Consider the following 20,755-nt stretch of genomic DNA (forward strand, 5'->3'; position numbering starts at 1 on the left):
TTTTAAAGCAATTACAAATTGAAGAATTTAAGTCTTAAAAAGCTGAGTAGCTAAGTAAACAACAGAAAACCAGTAGGACGAGGGTATAAGACAAATCTCCAAATTGGTCTCTCTGCCTTGACTGACAGCAGGTGCCTCTGCTTATGTATATAAAACTTTTATTTGCAAATAACATGTTTGCATTTGAAGAGAACTCTATGGAATATTTTTTAAAGACTTTATTTATTTATTTGACAGACAGAGATCACAAGTAGGCAGAGAGGCAGGCAGAGAAAAAGGGGGGAGGCAGGCTCCTTGCTGAGCCAAGAGCCGGATGCGGGGCTCCATCCTAGGACCTTGGGATCATGATCCAAGCCAAAAGCAGAGGCTTTAACCCCCTGAGCCACCCAGGTGCCCCTTTATGGAATATTTTTAGAATAATATTAGTGAGTTTATAACTTCACAGTATTTAAGGTTGATATACAAAATTCTGTTGAATTTCTATATTCTACCAACAAATGATTGGAAAATGAACAATACCATTTACCATGACATCAAAGCCATCAATTTCTTAGGATTAAATCTGCCTAATTGACTATTCTTAAGATAAATTAAAGGAGACCTAAACAAGTGGAGAGATGACATGTTCATTGGTAGGTTCAAAATTCTTAAAATGTCCATTCTTTCTAAATCTCTAAAATTAATGCAGCCCCTTCCAAAACTTCCATCAGCCTTCCCTGAAGAAATTACTAGTTGTTTTGAACATTTATATGGAAACACAAAGGATCTAGAAGAGACAATATATTCTTTAAAAGAAAAGCAAAATTGGCGGACATTACCAGATCCTACTTCTCTCTACAGTAATCAAGGTATTGTGCCACTGATGTAAGGACAGACAAATATATTGATGGAACCAGAATAGAGTCCTGAAATAATTATTGTCAATTTTGGAAAGAACCAGTACAATTAAATGAGAAAGGAAAGTTTTAGCAAATGTTATTTGAAACAGTTTAGCTATTTCTGTGGAAAAAAAGATTGAACCTTGGTGTCTTCTTCCACCATACACAATAATTAATTTGAGATGGATCATAGACCTAAATGTTAAACCCAGAACCGTAAGGTGTCTAGAAGAAAACATAGATATCTTTATCACTTTGGCTGGAGAAAGGAAAGTTTTCTTGAACAGGACACACTAACCATATGCACTAGCCATAAAACAAGAAATGAGGGCACCTGGGTGGCTCTGCTGGCTAAGTGCCTGCCTTCAGCTCAGCTCCCTGGAGTCTCAGGATTGAGTCCCACATCGGGCTTCCTGCTCAGTGGGGAGTCTGCTTCTCCCTCTGCCCTTCACCCTACTTGTGTGCTCGCTCGCTCGCTCTCTTGCTCTCACTCACATACACACAAATTAATAAAATATTTTAAAAAGGGGGAAAGAGATGATATGTTGAACTTCATCAAAATATAAAATATCTGCTCATCAAAAAACACTGGTAATAGACAAGAACATCTGTAAATCAAAAAGACAACCCAATTTAAAGGGAGTGGTGGGGGGCACCTGGGTGGCTGAGTTGATTGGGTGACTGCCTTCAGTTCAGGTCATGATCTAGAGTTCCAGGATTGAGCTCCACCTCAGGCTCCCTGCTCAGCAAGGGGTCTGCTTCTCCCTCTGCCCTTCCCCCTCTCGTGCGAGCGCGCTCTCTCTCTCTCTCTTTCTCTTATTCTCCCTCTCAAATAAATAAATCTTAAAGAAATAAAATAAAGGGAGTGTGGGACAAATGACTTGGACACTTCACAAATGATACATAAATGGCCAATAAGCACTAGAAAAGGGGGTCAACACAATTTTTCAGCATTAAATCACAATGAAATACCTATGCCCACAAAAATTATCTATGTCCACTAGAAATACACAATGTGAAATGTTGACAAATATATGGCACAACTAGAATGCTCATATATGGCTTGTGGGAGTATAAAGTGATACAATCTCTTTGGAAAAATATTCCTTTAAAAAAAATTGTTTATTTGAGAGAAAGAGTGAGGGGAGGGGCAGAGGGAGAAGGAGAGAAGCAGACTCCACGTTGAGTGCGGAATCTGACTCAGAGCTCAATCCCAAGACCCTGAGATCATGACTTGAGCTGAAATCAAGAGTCTGATGCTTAATCAACTGAACTACCCAGGTGCCCTTTGGGAAAATATTCTTAAGAACCTAGATTCCTTGGGGTTCTTCTGTGGCTCAGTTAAGTGGCTGCCTTCAGCTCAGGTCATGATCCTAGAATCCTGGATTGAGCCCCATGTTGGGCTCCCTGCTCAGTGGGAGTTTGCTTCTCCCTCTGACCCCGCCCCTTCTCATGCTCTCTCTCTCTCTTTCATTCTCTCTCTCTCAAATGACTAAAATCTTTAAAAAACAAAACCAAACCTAAATTCCATCCTGAAGTATATACATACCAAGAGAAATGAAAACATATTCACAGTATTGTCCAAAAATGTTCATAATAGCCTCATTCATAATACCTCTACCTGGAGATAATTCAAATATCCATCAACATGAGAATATACAAATCTGGTATGTTCATACAATAACTAAAGAACAAACTATTGATACACACAATACAGATGCATCTCAAAAAACATGTTGAGCAAAATAAGCCCCAAACAGGAGTCTACATATTTCATGATTGCATTTATATGAAGTACAAGAACAGGAAAAACTAAAGGCAGGAGGGAGTTGGAGAAAAACTGGAAATGGACACAAAAGAACTGGAAAGGGCCATATGGAAATGCTTTACCTTGGTCTGAGTGGTTGTTACAGGGGTGTATACAACTGTCAAAACTTGGTGAACTGGAAGTTTAATATCTTTACCTTTTATTGCATGTTAATTACACCTCAATGAAACAATAAAAACTTAAAATACACATAAGGAGCCTTCTACTTTATTTCAAAGTTTGTGAAACACATTTAGATTACTGTATAAAGTCAGAAAACGATCAGTAGAATGAACCCAAATGGTATTATTAAAATTATACCAACTGACAATTCCTTAAAAAAAAAAAGTACCATATGAGCCAGCAATTCCACTTCTGAACATACACACCAAAAATGTTAAGATTTTGTATAGAAAAAAAAAAGATTTTGTAGAGAAATTTACACACCCATGTTCATAGCAGCATTACTCATAATAGCCAAAAGGTAGAAGCAACCTAAGTGCCCGTCAACAGATAAATGGATAGATAAAATGTGGTATATACATAAAGTGGAATATTATTGCATCTTAAAAAGGAAGTACGTCCTGACACATGCTACAACATAGTGGAATGCTGAAGACATAGACATTATGCTAAGTGAAATAAGCCACGAAAGGATAAATACTTTAAGTTTCCACTCATATGAGGTACTTAGATTCATAGAGACAGAAAGTAGAATGGTAGGTGCCAGGAGTTGGGGTTAGAGAAAATGGGGAGTTATTATATAATGGGAACAGAATTTTAGTTTTGCAAGATGAAAAATGTTCTCTGGACAGATGCTAGTGATGGTTGCACAACAATGTCAATATACTTAATGCGCTAAACTGTATACTTAAAAGTGGCCAAAATAACAAATTTTGTATGTTATCATTTACCACATTTAAAAATAATTTTTTAAAAATTGTATCTGTTGATGTAAATAAGTCAAGCTCTGTTTCTTCTTTATAGTTCTCTTGTTTCTGGGATTGTAAAAAGCTTGGCAAAACTCCCTAGTGTTAAAGAAAAACAAATTTCTTCATCTTCCTGCTGTAGCAGACCTTATAGTAAACTAATTATTAACAGTTTTCCTCAAACTAAACATGATTTAATACCTTTCATCTTGTTTTTCCCTCTTCTGGAAATAGGCTATTTGAGGAGATAGTTGATTGGGGGGAGGGTGTCTAGGAAAAACTCATTGTGTTTGCCTTTACTCGCACAACACATTTGACATCAGATATGTGGGTTTTTCCCCACACAGACTAATTCTCCAATATGAACTTGGTGTCCTGTAATATGATTCAATTATGACGCTAGAGTGGGCACAGATCTCACCAATTAAGGGTTCAGTCCCACAAGACTGCGCTCCACTTCAGACCCTAATCAGAGATCATTGGTACCCAGGTTACCCAGAACTGTCTGACTTGGATAAAATTTGAAGGCTCCCACAATCCCCTCCTCAGGTTTAATAATATGCTACAACAGCTCATACAACAAAAGAAAGCAGCTTACTTACTATCGCTGGTTTATTACAAAAGATATTTTAAAGCATACAGATGAACAGCCAGAAAAATAGGTAGGGTGAGGTGTGGGAGGGTCTTAAATGCAGGAGCTTCTGTCACGTGGAGTTGGGGTGCACCACCCTCTGTCACAAATGTGTTCACCAACTTGGAAGCTCCCCACACCCCATGCTTTTGGGATTTTTTTTTAATGAAGCTTCATCATGTAGGCATGATTGATCATTAACTCAATCTCCAGCCTTTATTTAGAGGATGGGAGACGTTGCTGAAAGTTCCAAGCCTTTATACATGGCTTGGTCCTAGTGACCAACCCCTTTCTAGGAGTCCACCAAGAGTCACCACATTAGAACAAAAGACACTCTATCTCCCAGGAGATTCCAAGGGATTTAGGAGTTCTGTGTCAGAAAAAGGGGTCCAAGACCAAATATTAGCAGGAACCAGAGGCAACCCGTCTGTGTGTGTGTGTGCATGCATGCGCGTTATTATTTTACATGAGGGAATTACCTCATATAGGTATATGTTTTAAATCTTTAGACTTATTCAGCTTATTCTGACCTTGCAGACTTCTTCTTTGGGTTCTAGCTCCTTCCCTGGAAGCTCGAAGGCTTCTCAAAGTTTTGGTTCTTCCCTTTTCTCCTAAACCCTTCTGCTTGCACTCTGGCTTCTCTCTTAAGCTTACAGCCATCTCCCCGAAGCTCTGGCTCCTCCTTCAAGGGCTCCTTGGCTCTTCTAACTACAAAATCTGCTTCTTCTGCTCTTCTCTCTTATGCCTTTGTTGAGCATGGGATCTGTTCCCAGAACTTATTAGCTTCTGTACGTTGTCATCTCCATCTGTTCCCTTTGGTTCTCAGAGCTCTCCCCTGAGATCTGTCTCCTGCTCCACGGTTTCTTCTCAATACTCCCAAGCTTCTGATCTCCTGGGCTACCAAACCTTCTTCCTCAGAATTTGTCACCTCCCTCAGGAGTCTTGATTTCTGATGCCTAAGATCTTCTCTTGGGCTTCCAAACACCCCCTTCAAGCTCTAGCTCCTCTCTTGCTCTTGCAGACTCTATCCTTGAGCTCTGTTCCTCTCCCAAGGTACCCTCAAACTCCCTTGAGGTCCCAGGTCCCTCCTCTAGCCTTTAGTTCCTTTTTTCTGTGTTCCCAGTACACTAAAATAGGCATGCCCAAAATTTCATTTGGGCCTCTTTTGCACTTGATAAAGCTGAGAATTAGAATAAACAATTGAAAATTTAACAAAACAAAACAATACTGAGGCTTAGAGAAGTGAAATCACTGGCTCAAGATTACATGTCAAATTGAAAGGCAGGGATTAAAATCCTATTTGAATCTTAGACCTCTTAATTTCATCTACACACTTAAGATGTCCCTTTAAAATAGCTACCCATTAGAAACAAAGAACTATATTCCAGAAATTGTGTTAAGTGTTTTGTTGAGAAAGACATCATTATCACTGTTTAACTTTGAGGAAACCAAAAGCTAAAATATTAAGGAGCTAATAAATGGCAGAAAAAAGAATGAAAATGAGAGTTCTTCCAAATTCAAAGTTGGCATTCTTTTTTTTTAATAGCTTTTAATTTACTGCACCGTTTTGTGAACATTTATAGTTTACCAACCCTTTTACCTGAGAGGCAAAACTGGCTGAGATTATTATTATTCCCACTTTATAAATGAGGGAAAATGTTCCAAGAGGTTAAGTGATAAGTCCAAGATTAAATCATCCATGCTTGAGTCAAGACGCAGTCTTTTTCTTGTGAATACATAGCTGGGACGCTTTCCTCCAGTAGCTCACACTCTTTTCCTCTCTTTCCATTTTTAAGTTAATTTGGGTTTTGACCCTCTCACTGTGGAGCTCATCATGTCCTCAAAGTTGGCATTCTTAATCCTTATTTCACTTATTTCCCCATTATGTAGATGAGAACACTAAGGTTTAGAGACATCCAGGAACTTCAGACCAAAGTTTGTGAAGGGGCAAAATTACAGGTCTTCTCTGCTTCCTCTCAGATTAATGCTAAATAAATAAAAGCCCAACTGCACCACTCTCCCCCCTAGGAACCTTTGAGGAAGGAACTATTAAGAAAAAGAGCTCAAGGACAGACTTTTCTATCAAAAGTTGATCAAATGCTGGCCCCTACCATCCAAATGATGTACCCCACTGACTGAAAAAACAATTGGGGGAAGCCTGGGTGTCTCAGTCAGTTAAATGGCTGCCTTTGGCTCAGGTCATGATCCCAGGGCCCAGGAATTGAGCCCCGCATGGGGCTCCTTGCTCAGCGGGGAGCCTGCTTCTCCCTCTGTCAGCTCTGCCTGCTCTGCCTGCCGCTTCCCCTGCTTGTGTGCTCTCTCACAAATAAAATCTGACAAATAAAATCTTTTTTAAAAAAGGAAAAACAATTGGCCCTGTTAGGACAGAGGTTATCTGTTTTCTCTATCTACTTTCAATGGGGATTCTAGGGTTGGGGAGGAAGAGATTTAAGCCAAAATGTTTGTTACCAACGAGAAATGTCATTTTATTCAGTACAAGGTAGCAGGTTTCTGGAACTGAATGAGTACAAGTCCTTGTCTAGCTTAAGCTAGGAGGCTTAAAATCCATGACCAAGTCCTTGTCGGAGGCTCAAAATCCATGACCAGGCTTATTTCCCACCAAGACGGCAAAGTCCTAATGTTAGGCCAAATCATAGAGTAGGAGTAGGAATGTTGGGCCGCCCCTCAACAAGGTAAGAATTGACTTGTGGTAGGTTTTTCCAGGCAAGTTCTAGGAATCCATACTGAGCGATGCCCACAGGTTGGATAGTGTGCACCCTGCTCTTCCCAGGCAGAGGTACAACATTATGGAACTTGAGAGGACCTGCAGGGGCATGGGAATGACCACAAAACAGGCCACAGAACAACCGTTCACCAAGTACCAGCTCCTGAGTTCTCAGGGACTTTTTGAACATGGTTTCTTGGGGTTGGAATTCCTCTCTCTGCAGCAACTCTAGTAGAAGCCTCTGGATTTGGGGGGACCTAAATTGGTACAGATCCATGAGTTGGTAAAACTGTTCCATCCAAGCAACGCTGTCTTTTGCATATTGTTGCTGCAACATCCGCAAAACATGATACACTGCCACAAATGTCTCCCATTGGGGCACCTCTTCCTTTTTTTTAGAGATGGACTGTGCCTTCTTCAACTTGGGCATTGTGAGGGGCCTGTCTTTTCTCTTTAAAGCCTTGATGTCCTTCTGGAACATCAATGCTAGGGTTTGTTTGTCCACAGAGGCATGGGCACCTGTGAAAATTTCTCTCGCAGCAGGGTAAAAGTGCTTCATGTCCATCTCTTCGAGAGCATCGGATAGCTGCCGTATCCGTGCACTCCTGTAAGGTTCTCCTAAAAGATGCCACTTTATAGCCTTTGGGACTCCAGTCCTCTTGGTGGTTGATGCTAACACTGGTGAAGTTATGGGCAGTGCCTTGAGGGACAAAAATTCCCTCTTTGCCTTGTGAAATTTGGGGAGTTCTTCCTTACTGCTCAAGATCTGGAACTCCTTCTGGAGTATCAAGTCCAGGGATTTTTTATCGACAGAGGGATAGACAGTTGTGGGAACATCCTTTCTGATTGGATAAAGGTGCGGTATCTCCTTAACAGCACAGGATAATTGTTGTGCCTGCTTCTTCCTATAGGACTCCGCTAAGAGATGCCAATTGAGAGCTGCTGGGGTTTGAGACCTCTTGGTAGCTGATGGGAACACTGGTTCAATGATAGGGAATGGCTCTAGCTGGCTGTGTTTTTCTTTTCTTCTAATTGGAGGGATCACTTTTAAGTGCACTGGACTCAAAACATCCTTATGTTGTTGTGGTACGTCTGTGTGACTTACTGCGAGGTTCTGCCTGAGGTGTGTAGCAATGGCTTTAAGATTGCACAGAGGCATCCATTTTGAGTATCCCTTTGAAGTGAAGCCTCTGAGGAGCTGGTGCAGTCTACGGAAACTGTCCCTGGAAAGCTTCTCCCCTGCTTCCAGTCTTATTAAAGCATTGTTAATCCAGTCCTCACCTGAGAAGCTCGCTTCTGAGTAGCATGGCCTTTCAGCTGCTATAGAAGTAAGGGATAGGGCTGGGGCTGGCCCTGGGGCCTGGCCTTCAGTTTTCCTCACTAGGGTATCCTGGTACTTAAAGAACCGCTTCCACCTGTCACCTTTGGGCCAACGTTCTGGTTTTTGTGATTTCATGATAATATCAGGTAAGCGGGACTCTGGCTTGTGGAGGCCTTCTGGGATCTGGATCTCTAAGCCTATTTCCATACCCCTGGCTTTCTCCAAGAGCACATCCTCTTGTCTTCCCCAAGAACTTGTCATAGGGTGTGCTCCAAGATGTTTACTTTCCTGTCCTTCCAAATCCAAATGAACCCCCAACACTTTCAGGGGCATTCTCTTTTTTTCCAAGGCTACTGGGAGGGGTATTTTGAAAGGGCTCTTCAGAACTGTTGGCCACATGACCTTATCCATAAGTGTGGGATCTCTCTTTCCATCAAGCAGTCTTTCTTTCTTAAAAGGCATTTCCCTTCTCATTGTACCCTCCCTTTTCTCAGCAGAGCCTTATCTTCTGGTAAGCTCACGTCTTTCTTGGAGAGCTCCATTTTCAATACTCTCTGTTCTGAGCGTATCACCTCCATATGTCTGCTCTCCACATCCTTCTGCCTTTCCTCCTTTCCTCCTCCTCCTCCTCTCTTTTCTCTATCTTCTCCATTTCCTCCTCTTCTCCTTCCTCCTCCCCCAGGCTCTCCTCCTCCTCCTCCCTCAGCCTCTCCTCCTCCTCACTAAGCCTCTCTTCTTCCTCCTCCCTCAGGCTCTCCTCCTCCTCCTCACTCTCCCTCAGCTCTCCCTCCTCCTCCCCTCCTCCCCTCCTCCTCACCTCAGGCTCTTCTCTCCCTCTCCCCTCCAGGCTCTTCTCCTCCTCCTCACTCAGCCTCTCTTCCTCCTCCTCACTCAGGCTCCTCCTCCTCCTCACTCAGGTTCTCCTCCTCCTCCTCACTTAGCTTTCTTCCTCCCCCTCAGTCAAGCTTCCTCCTCCTCCTCACTAAGCTTTCTTCCTCCCCCCTCACTCAGGCTCCTCCTCCTCACTTAGACTTTCTTCCTCCCCCTCACTCAGGCTCTCCCCTCCTCCTCACTTAGACTTTCTTCTCCCCTCACTCCAGCTCACCCTCATCAGTCTCTTCTCCTCAATCAGGCGCTCCTCCCTCCTCAGTCCCTCTCTCCTCCTCATGTGGGCTCTCCTTCTTCTTCTTACTCAGCCTTCTTCTCTTGAGTCAACCTCTTTTCCTTTTTCCTCTTCTTGGGTTGGATCTCTCTTCTTAGGCTCTTCAGCCAAGTTCTCCAATTCTTCTTCACTCAGGCTTGCCTTCTTTTTCTTCTTCCTAATTTAAATATTTCCCTTTCTCTCTCCTGGGCAAAATTTCTTCCTCTTTTCCTTCCTCAGTGATGCTCTCCTCCTCTTTCCCCTTCTTCGTTGGACCTTCCTTTATTTCCTCAATCAAACTCTCAGATAAGCCTTCAAACAGAGTATCTCTGATATTCTCTAATAAGTACTTCAGTTGAGTTTTTTCTGGTTTATCCTTCTTAATTCTCCTTAAAAGTTTCTTTAGCTGCTTTTTTCCTAATAGATTTTGTTCCTGGACTTCCTTTAATATACTCTCTATCTGGGCTTTATCTAATAGTATCTTTTCCTGGACTTTCTCTAAAAACCTTTGGTTCTCCTCCAAGCTCTCTCCATCAGTCAGTGTTTTCTCTTTGGTGGCCAGTCTGTCATCATCTGCTTTTCTCTCTTCCTGATCCAGCTCCTTCTCTTGTTTCCTTATTTCACTCTGTTCCTTAAAGAATTCCCACTTCTGGCCATCCATTCCACTCTTCCCCATCATAGATCTCTCTTCCTTGGATATTTCTGTTTCTTCCAGGGGTACTATACTGCTTTCTCTAACTATTTTAGATAGGATCCTCAACAGGTAACTCTCTCTCTTCCTTATATCTTTTAACATGGAACTAGCCTCTTTTTTTCCAGAACGAATCCCTTTCTCCATATCCAGTTTCCTCATTGCCTGTGTTCTCTCCTCTCTGGTTCGTTTCCTTTTTTTCTTTGCAACACCCATCTCCTTGGTCCTAATGTCATAGGTCAGTACCCTCTCTTCCTGGGACAGTTCCTCTTCTTTCATAATTTCTCTCTCTTCCTCAGTTTTTTTCTTTCTCTTAGTTATGCCGATTCCCTTCCTGGCTACTGCCTTTTCTTTCTTAGCAACATGCCTCTCTTCTTTGGCCGGTTTACTGTCTTTCTGGGTCAGTCTTTTCTTCAGTGCCTTTTCCTCTTTTTCCTGGGATGTTTTCTGCTTTTCACTAGTGTGTTCCTCCTCTTCTACAGACAACTTCTCTTTTTCCCAGGCCGATTGTTTTCTTTGATCGCTCTCTTTCTCCTCTTTCTGACGCCATATTCTCTCCTCCTGGGCCTGCTTCTGTTCTTCTAGGGCTAGGGTCTTTTCTTTTTCATCAATGGATTTCTTATCTTTCCCAACCCATTCTTCCTCTTTCTTAGCTTGTTTCTCTTTGGCGGGGAATACTGTCTCAATTTCCTCTATCTTTTTTTCCTCTTCTGGGATCAGTTTCATTTTTTCTCTGGCCTGTTGGTTTTTTCCTTCAGTCTGTTTCTTCACTTTTTGAGCCAATCTCTCCTCTTTCTCCTCCTGTTTCTTGTCTTTCCAGGCCTGTTTCTTTTCTTCCGGGGACCACTTCTGCATTTCTCCAGCTTTTTCCTCCTCTCCTAATTCTGCTCTCTTCTTTCCCCAGGCCCATTGCCTCTTTTTCTTGGTTGTTTCCTCCTCTTTCTGGGCCCTTCTCTCCTTTTCCATGAGATTTTCTTCTTCTTCTAGGCCCAGTTTCTTTCTTTTCTGGGCTAACCGTCTGTCCTTGGCTTCTTCCTCTTCTTTCTTAGTCTGGTCTTCTTTCTCCTGTTTCCCAACTTGTTTTTTCTTTTCCTGGATTTGTTTCTTTTTATAGGCCACTTTTTTCTCCTTTTCTGACCATTTCTTCTTTTCTGGAGTCATTTTAATTTCTTGCTCTGCCAAGCTGCCCCTTTCTGATGCCTGTTTTCCTTCTTCCACAGACAGGCCCTCCTCTTCACTAGACAAATGTTCTTCTTTCTGGGCCAATTTACACCTTTCCTCAACATGTTTCTCCATACCCTGTATGTGTTTCTTCTCTTTGTGGGACTCCTTCTTCCTGTCTTTAACTTGTTTCTTTAAGTGCAGTATTGGTTCCTCTGCATCCCAGCCCAGTTCCTCCTCTTCCATACCCGGTTCCTTCTCTTCTTCACCTGGCTGCTCCTCTTCCTCTGCCAGCTGCTCCTGTTTTTCACCCAGCTCTTTCTCTTCTTCACTCACCTCCTCCTCTTTCTCACCCAGCTCCTCCTCCTCCTCTCCCAGCTCCTCCTCTTCCTCACCCAGCTCCTCCTCTTCCTCATCCAGCTCTTCCTCTTCCTGGGACAATTTCCTCTCTCCCCAGATAGGCAATCGCTCTTCCTGGGGCCACATGCCTTGTTCGTGGGCCATCATAATCTTCTCCAAATCCCACTTACCCCTTTTCCAAGTCCCACTTACCCCTGCCTCCCTCGTCTCCCAGGTCACTCTTTTTCTTTCCCTTAGTTTTCCCCCTTTTCCAGTCCCTTTCTTTTCTCCTAAGAGTAACTTCTGCTCTTCCTGGGTTAATTGGTTTTGTGGGGAAGCTACTGTTTTTTCCTCCCAAGCTATTTTTTCTTCCTGATGGGTCAGTTTCTCCTTTCCCTGCATTAATTTCTTCTCTGGTGTACTCAGTTTCCTTTTTTCTTTGGCTGTTTTCCCTTCTTGCCTGGTTAGTTTCCTTGCTTCTTTTTTAAATTTCCTTTTCTCTAAGACTAGTTTATCTAAGAAAGCAACTTTCTTTTTCTTCTTTGCCTTGTACTTTGTTAATCCTTTTTTGTCCCTTTGTCCTCTCAATTCTGTCCCTTCTTCCTCAACAACATCTATATCTGCCTTTTCAGTTATAATGGATGGTTCTTCTCCTATTTGTTCATCCAATTCTGATGAGTCTTTTAGAAGGGGGCAGATCTCTTGGAAGAGTTCCCAGCTGGGCTTTCGGGGAGCAAGCATCATCTGAGCCAAGTCGACCAATTCTTGTCCCAGATCCCTTAACATTCCTGGATGGGAACTTGCTATCCTTGAGGTGACAAGATAGCAAATATCATCCCGCCAAGATCTGGTATCTGATCTACCCGTGCGTCCAGGTGTACCAGCCAAACCTCGGCCACTCTTTCCACGTTTCTTCCTTGTATCTTTTTCTTGTTCAGTAACCTGCGTGACTTTTTCCTTGGGCTCTTCTGCAGTTGTCTTCGAAATGACCTTCAAGTCTTTCTCCTGTTTCAACTTTGCAGCTACTTTTTCACGGCTTTTTTCCAGTGCCCTTTTCCAAAGCCTACTCACACGTTTGTGTCTTTCCACCTCAGGGAACACCTCTCCATAATCTTTCATGCCACGTTGATCTATGGCCTCCATAACCTCTGTGACCTCCATGTGACCTCCTCCTTCTCCTTCATGTCTTTCCACCTCAGGGAACACGTCTCCATAATCTTTCATGCCATGTTGACCTATGGCCTTCATAACTTCTGTCACCTCCATGTGGCCTCTTCCTTCTGTGGTTTCCATCACAGCCTCCTCTGATTCAGGATCCTTTTGAGATTTGGCTGGGCTGAAAGTACTTAATGGCAGTTCAGGCTCTAAGGCAACATCCTGGGTGTCAACCTGCTCTGATTTCCTGGCCTCTCCTTGTTCACCTTCATCCTTTGAAGGCAGCAACATAGAGCTAAATTGTATAGACTCTGTCTGTCTTGGCTTTCTGGAAACTCTCAGGTCCTTTTTAACTGCAGAGACATCGGGAGAAAAATAGGTAAGAAAAAACAGAGGTTCTGAGTGATATCCTTTTTATTATCTAGTCCAATGAACACCCATAAGAAGTATAAAGGCAAAGGGGACTGAGGCTTTATGGTACAGAAATTCTTGCCATTTCATTCCTGCTTCCATATCCTAAGGAAGTAAGACCTTGGTATTTGTTGTGATATATGTGTTTCTTTCCCAGAAAGGTTGTTTTCGGGAACAATATCTCTATGTAATTATGTTCCCACTAGTGTCATTTTAGATACCCTGCCCTATTGACCCTGTCTTTTGGTGTCCTGACGTGCGACCCAAATATACCCCATATATTACCCCATACATACTAAGTTCTTTTCTCTTTGCTTGAACATATTTCTTTCTTTTCTTTTCTTTGGTGATCTCTTCAGGTATGACTATTTGTTTGACAAGGGTCTCAGGTTTACCATCCATTGCTATGTCTAAATAAAAAGTAGGTTGTTGGTCTCTATATGACAAGGTCAGGTTTTCATTTAGCTGCTGATCCACCTGAGTAAGCAGGCACTGGATATCTTTAGCTTGGATCCCCAGCAGCTGGTCCAGAGAGGTTTCTCCAATAAATTCCCGCCTATAAAAGTCAAGAGGAAAAAAGGATGACACCAAGCCAGTGACAAAACAAGATTTGAAGGAGGAGGAAGATGAGGAATGAAGAAGGGAGATAGACAGGGAGGGGGAGAAGGAGAAATTCTAGTTGAAGAGACAGGGATAAAGTAGCCATTTAGGGCAGAGTAGTCTGAAGTAAAGGATGGGTAAAGAAGAAAGAATTAAATATATCAAGGAATAGAGCTGCCAGATACAAGACGATTTTTTGTTTTATTTGTTTATTTGACAGAAATCACAAGTAGGCAGAGAGGCAGGCAGTGGGTGGGGGGAAGCAAGCTCCCTGCCGTGCAGAGAGCCTGATGTGGGGCTTGATCCCAGGACCCTGGGATCATGACCTGAGCCGAAGGCAGAGGTTTTAACCCACTGAGCCACCCAGGTGCCCCCAAGATTCTTTTTTGGTTGGAAGATTTGTGGACTTGAGTCTTGATGAATCTTAAGGAAGTGAAGAAGTGACAGGCAGGCTAATCAATGGTTAGAAGAAGAGGGGTAAGCACCGGGGGAAAAAAGCAAATAGAAACAAAGAACATAGTGGGAGGAAAAGAATAGAAAGAGAATTGTGAAGAAAGAGGATAAGTTGTATAAAAAGAGAGTAAGAAAAAAAGGTTAGGAACTAGAAGAAACAAAAGAGTGAAAGCCACTACCAACTTACTGCATTTCTTCTAAAGTATCTTGTTTCTTCAGCAGGCTTACCAGCATAGTCTTAGTTTGGATGCCTGTGACTCTTATTAGAAGATATAAGGCCTTAGCCCGCACCCTTTCATCACTGTCCATCAATCCCATAGCCAGTGGAACAGCAAAGAGATGGCTTAGGACACCTAGCCTCTCCAGCCCCTCCCAGGCTAGCTCACGGATGTATGGATTGGGATGAACTGTATCTTCCATCAGGCGACAGGAAGCCTCAGAGCAATATCTTGGAGATACTTGATATGTGGCAAAAATTTGTGCCAGGACACTAATGTATGTCTTATATTGGTCTACAGAACAGTAAATTGTGAGGCTGAGGATGGTCTCAATTAAGTTATTTATAATTCCTTCATCAAATTTTCTTTCTGTCCAATTTTGTTTTTTCAGGCTTACTAGAACATCACAGAAATTTCCTTTCTGTTTCTTGGATTTATCCCTCTCTCTTCTCATTGAGATGTTCTCTTCTAGTAGAGGCATAGGTGACAGTGTCTGGTGTCTGATGAGTTTGGTCATGTCCCAGTCTGTATCTCGGTACAGATCATAGCGTAAAAAGATTGGGGTACCTTCAGGCCAAAGGTGGGCCCGGATAACTGAGTTGGGGATGTAGCCATCAGGAGCAAAGGGCCATTGCCGCCCTTTACCAAAGAAGCGACGTAATATATGGTAGGGGTTCAATCCATCCCAGCCAGCAAGCTGTAACTGAGCAGGAACGATGTGTCGGGGACGGTTATGCTTGGGGTCAAAAGTAACATCCTTGTCCTCCAAAAAGTGTGATTTGGGTCCCATTTGAATCACAGCGGACATATGTCTCTCTTCCTCTACAACATGGGGCACGGTATTATCAAAGGCAATGACCCGTTTGTTAAAAAGGACCTCTAGCCCCTGTAATTTCTTCAGCCCTTGTCCAAGGTAGACAAATCTGGGTACAAATACATTTTCAAAAGAAAAGAAGAAGCTAGGCAGGAAGGGTTTAGGGACTTCTTGTATATCATCTACATTACTTAGGATAGCTAGGTGTATCAGCTGAGCAGGAGGAAGCAATTTTAAGCAGGATACCAGATAAAGACTCTGGTTGAAGGTCAAAAGCAGGTCACCCCGATTATTGGCAAAGCAGAGTGGGCCAAAATGCAATGCTGAATCCAACTCAGTTAGGAGTCTACTGTGGAAATCCCAGATCCGGACTGAACCATCAATGCCCCCTGTGACAAAAAGTTTCAGGGAAGAGCAGACATCAAATGAAGTGATGTCACACTGGTGCAGGCATTTTGTCCCTTTGTCTCCCACAGACCTTTGTTTTGCTTCTGAAGATTTGGGAAAATCTTGGTAGTGCCAGAGACACCAGCAACGGTTCTCAGTGATGGCACCCACAGAATCTGGCAAGAGGATCACGTGTGTTAGGGGGCAAGCACAGAGAATTTTGCTTATGGGCTGCAGGATTACCTTGTTCTTCTGAAGCACAGCTTCTGTCAGGTGTATAGTATCATCCATGCCATAGGAACAGAGTAAGGAGATTTCCTGGCGACCTTCCAAGGTAGACAGTGCCAAAACTGCCCCAGAATGAACAGTCTTTTCTGTTCGGGCACAACTATAGTGGGAAAGGATTCTCACGATGCCACTGTCATGCCCACAGAACATCAGTCCTGCTAGGCCCATACCCAAATGGGACTGCCCATAGGCCAGGCACCTTACTCTATCCCCATAGTTTACCGAAGTACATACCAGATACTTGGCTGTACAAGGAGAGCGCGTTGCATCTAACACCAGCACCTCTGAACCACCTGTTGCCACAAAGAGCTCTTCTTTGTCTGTGTCATAGGCCCAAGCCACAGCCCTGTTCATGACAAGGAGAGGCCAGGTGATAACCAGGAGATCTCCTGTTACTGGAGACAAGAAGCGCAACAAACCATCCCGAGTGGCACAAAGGATCCGAGTCCAGTTATGGCCACAGCAGACCCGCTGCACCTGCTCAGGAGCAGAGCCACAGACATTGAAGAGGCTATAAAAATAGGGCAAGTGGTGCAATGAGAAAGTGTGCGTAGTCTGGCAGAAAAAGGTGGTGTCATCAATAAACTGCAGTTGCTGCAAATCCTCATCAATATTCAGCTGCCGCAGCAAGTTCCCAAAGGCAAGATTCCATTCCTTTACAACGCCTTCTTGGCCTGCTGTGAGTAAGGTGTATGTCTCTGGCCGGCTGTAAACACAGATCACTGATGAGGAATGGGCTTGGAAGCTGTGGAGGAAGTTACCCTGGTCTAGACTCCAGGCATGGATCTCTCCATCCTTGTTTCCAGCATAGAAATAGCCCTGAGACACACAAGTGAAGGAGCAGGTGATGAAAGAGCCACTGGCTGTGGGAGTGAACTTTTTCCTCTCTTTCAGCTGGCCCTGACCCTGGTGAGTGAAGACCCTCACCTTATCCTCACAAAGAGCCAGGAGGGAGCCCTGGGGGCCATTCAGGGAAAAGCCCTGTACAAACTCATGGTCAGACAGCAGCACTGTTTGTGCCATCTGGAGGCTCCTGCTGTTTGGTAAGATAAGCCAGGTAACCACGGCCCCCAAGGTACCAGAGAGCAGTATCTCAGCTTCTGAGTCATAGCAGAGGCAGCTGATGGAGAAGCGAGAGGGCACTGTGCCCAGAAACATAAATGCTTGCTGGTGATCTTCGAACAGCCGCAGGCGCGTGTCACCACAGTAAGCAATTAACATGTGGTGGGAACCTGTGTGGACCATTGCTTCAACGGGTGGCACTTGATCCATCACAGGAAACTTCATCTTCTCTATCATACCTCCCATTTCCGTATCTTTCTTCTGTACCCAAAGTACTGCCTAGAAGAGGATCAGAGATGAAAACCTGACATGGAGGCAGATTATCTCCCAAGAGTGAGTGGTTGGAAGGGTTGGATGTTTAGATGCCCGTTCCCTCCTGTAAGACTAAGGAAAGACTGGGAGCACCTGGGTGGCTCAGTCAGTTAAAAGTCTGCCTTTGGCTTGGGTCCTGAGCCCAGGGTTCTGGGATCAAGCCCCGCATCAGGTTGCCTGCTCAGCGGGGAGTCAGCTTTTCCCTCTCCCTCTGCCTCTGCCCCTGCTTGTGTGCTCTCTTTCTCTCTCACTCTCTCTTCCAAATAAATATTTTCTTAAAGACTAAGGAAAGACTGAACAGCTTGATTTGGGGAGTTTCCTGGTCCTGGGTTTCGGATATGTGACAGAAACAGGACCTTCAGTCTGCTTTTGGGGGAATATGAATTCTCTGGACCTGATGACTGGAGGAGTAAAAGGATCGCTGCGTCCAGGTCAGATTGGGATATGGAGATGGGTATTAAAATGAGCTAACTCAGAATCAATTTCATCATTCTGATATGAGGGCAATAGAGGTATGATGCTTGTAAAGTAAATTAAGGAGGAAGAAAAAAATGAGGGAGCTTTACCTGTATTTGTTTTGAATGTGGTTCCACCCAGTTTAAGGACACAAAATAGTTGACATCAATGGCATAGAAGCAGATGAAAGGCTTGCTCTGGGGTTGGTGAGGCTCCTGGTATAGAGTCTCAGGCCAGTCACTCAATACAATCACATCATTCTTTGGTTTTTCATCAGCCTGAGAGAGAAGAGTGGGCTGAGCTAAAAGGCCTGAATAACCATTCACTCATTCATTTGATAAATATTTATAGAGGATTAGTGGACATCTGTTCTTTTTTAGCTAACCAACATTTATTCACCCTACTCCTGGAAAGTACTATCTGGGGGAGTCATTCCTCCCACACCCTCACCCACATCTTAATTTAAAGTACCTCACAGGGGCACCTGGGTGGCTCAGTGGGTTAAGCCTCTGCCCTCGGCCCAGGTCATGGACTCAGGATCCTGGGATCGAGCCCCGCATTGGGCTCTCTGCTCAGTGGGGAGCCTGCTTTCCCCTCCCGCTCTGCCTGCCTCTCTGCTACTTGTGATCTCTCTCTCTCCCCCTCTGTCAAATAAATAAAATCTTTTTAAAAAAATAAAATAAAGTACCTCCTAGCCTTTCTCAGCCAAGTTTCCATAAGAAGGAAGCCCTCATGTCCATTTCACCTAAGGCATTAATTTCTCCCTTATGCATCTAGAATGCTACGAGTTATATACCATCCTTAAGAGAACTAAGAAAATGACCCCTCAAATCATTTTGTTTTCCATGGTTTAGATAAGGAACATTTGAGAAAGGCTGGTATATTCTATAGGGACATGGGGATATGATGCTGAACAAGAGAGACATGGCCTTAGGTTTTAGAAGATAAGAGTCCAGTGGGGGAAACAGGCAAGTAACAAATGTCTGTACAAAACAAATAAGTACTTCAAAAAAAAAAAAAAAGGAACACAATCTGTATGAGTTTATCTCCACCTGTCACAGTTGGAACAACTCTTCAGAGTTCCTGCCTATACCCAAAGAACCACCCCCGTCACTATCACACTTCATGATACACTACCTTTGGGAAATCCATACTTTACAGATGTAGAATGCCCACCCTGTGGGCCTCAGAGCTAGACAATTTGGCATGCACCTTTCACTATTCTTATGTGCATCTAAGGAAAATGTGCGTTATTCACAAAATGGAGTTAACTGTGCTTCAGCTCTAACATTCTGTGTGTGTGTGTGTGTGTGTGTGTGTGTGTGTGCTGTATTAAGGGAGATATATGACTTTTAACATGATACACAGTAGAACATGCACAACACACACTATCTTATAGTGACATAGTATATATCTAGGATATAAATACATGAACTTCCTCATGCTAATCAGCCAAAACTGAGGCTTATAAAATCTATTTTTGAGATCCCTCTTCTCAGCAGATGCTTGTGCTACACTGCCTCTTGAACAATATTCCATGACTCTAACTGTCTGAGTTTCTCTGCATCCACAAAGGATTTGAGACTATACTAAGGCTATTATCTGCAACTTTGAATCTCTCTTCTCCTTATACTTCTCATATTCAGATCTTTGTATATTCTGAGAGAATACAGAATACAGAGAACTGGAGAGCTTCCACTGTCATTGCTGGTTCGGTGACAGCAGCAAAGTTGAGAGAAAGGACCCAGTATCTGAGCTCTTCATCTCCCATCCCTCTTCATTGAATCTGAAAACTTATTTACATATCCCTTATTCCATTAATCACCATTCATCTTCTCCTTTCCTGACTTTGTGCACAAACAATTCGCTCACTCTCAACAGTATCAATGCTTTTCTCAGTAAGACTCTAAAAGACTAAGACTCTTAAACCCAAGCAATATATCTGTGCCTGGAAGAAACTACTGCCTACTCTATCAATCGCCCTCCTTCCTCATCCCCCTCCTTCCATTCCAATAAAACTCAGATCTTGTTTAGGGTGATCATGGACTCAGAAATACTGGCAGTATAGAGTGGCACTATGGTACTCCAAGGCTGGCACAGGTCTGTACTTTCTGGCCTTTTCATCTCTTCTACCTATTTGCAATTTAAAGCTGATACCTGGAAGTGCAGAAACTATCTTATAACCTTAAGATGATAAGCTAAAATATTAAGGATGGTGTGTAAACAAAGAAAAAGAACATGGGTCCTTGACAACATGTAAGATAAAGGTACCTCCTGCTTGTTTAATCCATGTGAGTCCCTTTTCTGTTTTGGGGGTTTTGTTGGTTTCTTTTTTTTTTTTTTTGGCAGAAGAATATCTTTTAATTATAATTGTTATCATCTGAATCTAGAAGGAGGAGTTGTTTAGGAGTATGGGAGACCTCTTCCAAAGTTGCTTACATATTGCCCGTGCCACAGGCTGCCACAGCAGGGATATTTAGTACCAGCCCACTATGTGCATATCTCTCATACACATCACCTTTATATCCTTCAGGGTATTATTTATGAGAAGTTTCAAGTCCTTCCATTGAGGAATAAGTCTGGGGGAAGGTGACATCTTTGTAATGTTCCAGTTCTTTATAGGCATCATGGATTATAGAACCTGTGGAAGGTAAAAATGACTTAATCACAACATCTGATGTTAGACAGGAAATCAAGGGAACTGAGAGACGGAAGAGCCACAGGGAAAGAGAGAGTATTAGAAACACAAGAAACTCTCTTATTTCAGAAAGATCAGAGTGACAATGAACTACTGACCCTGGCAACAACATGGTTGAATCTCAAAAACATTATGGTGAGAAGCCAGATACAAAAGAGCACATACTATATGATTCCAACTTTATGAAATTCTAGAAAACAATCACCTAAGCCATAGGGACAGAGCAAATCATTTGTTACCTGGGGCTGAGAGACTGGGAGATTCCTGAGGAGGGGTAG

The 20,755-nt window shown here is 43.1% G+C and overlaps 1 protein-coding gene across 1 annotated transcript; it reads right to left on the reverse strand.

Moving 5' to 3' along the window:
* Window positions 1-6,896: 6,896 nt before the first annotated feature.
* LOC308358955 (uncharacterized protein) lies at window positions 6,897-20,354 on the reverse strand (the record flags this gene model as incomplete). The annotated part of the gene is given in 12 exon segments (XM_080829518.1): window positions 6,897-8,788; window positions 8,791-8,902; window positions 8,905-9,174; window positions 9,397-9,447; window positions 9,449-9,491; window positions 9,493-9,527; window positions 9,529-9,615; window positions 9,617-13,131; window positions 13,486-13,745; window positions 14,430-17,290; window positions 17,890-18,057; window positions 20,298-20,354. Coding segments are annotated over 10 exon segments (9,093 nt in total). The 5' UTR covers window positions 17,258-17,290; window positions 17,890-18,057; window positions 20,298-20,354.
* Between the last annotated feature and the right edge of the window lie 401 nt (window positions 20,355-20,755).

This window comes from Martes martes, assembly GCF_963455335.1.
Source record: "Martes martes genome assembly, chromosome: 17".
NCBI classification, from domain to species: domain Eukaryota; kingdom Metazoa; phylum Chordata; class Mammalia; order Carnivora; family Mustelidae; genus Martes; species Martes martes.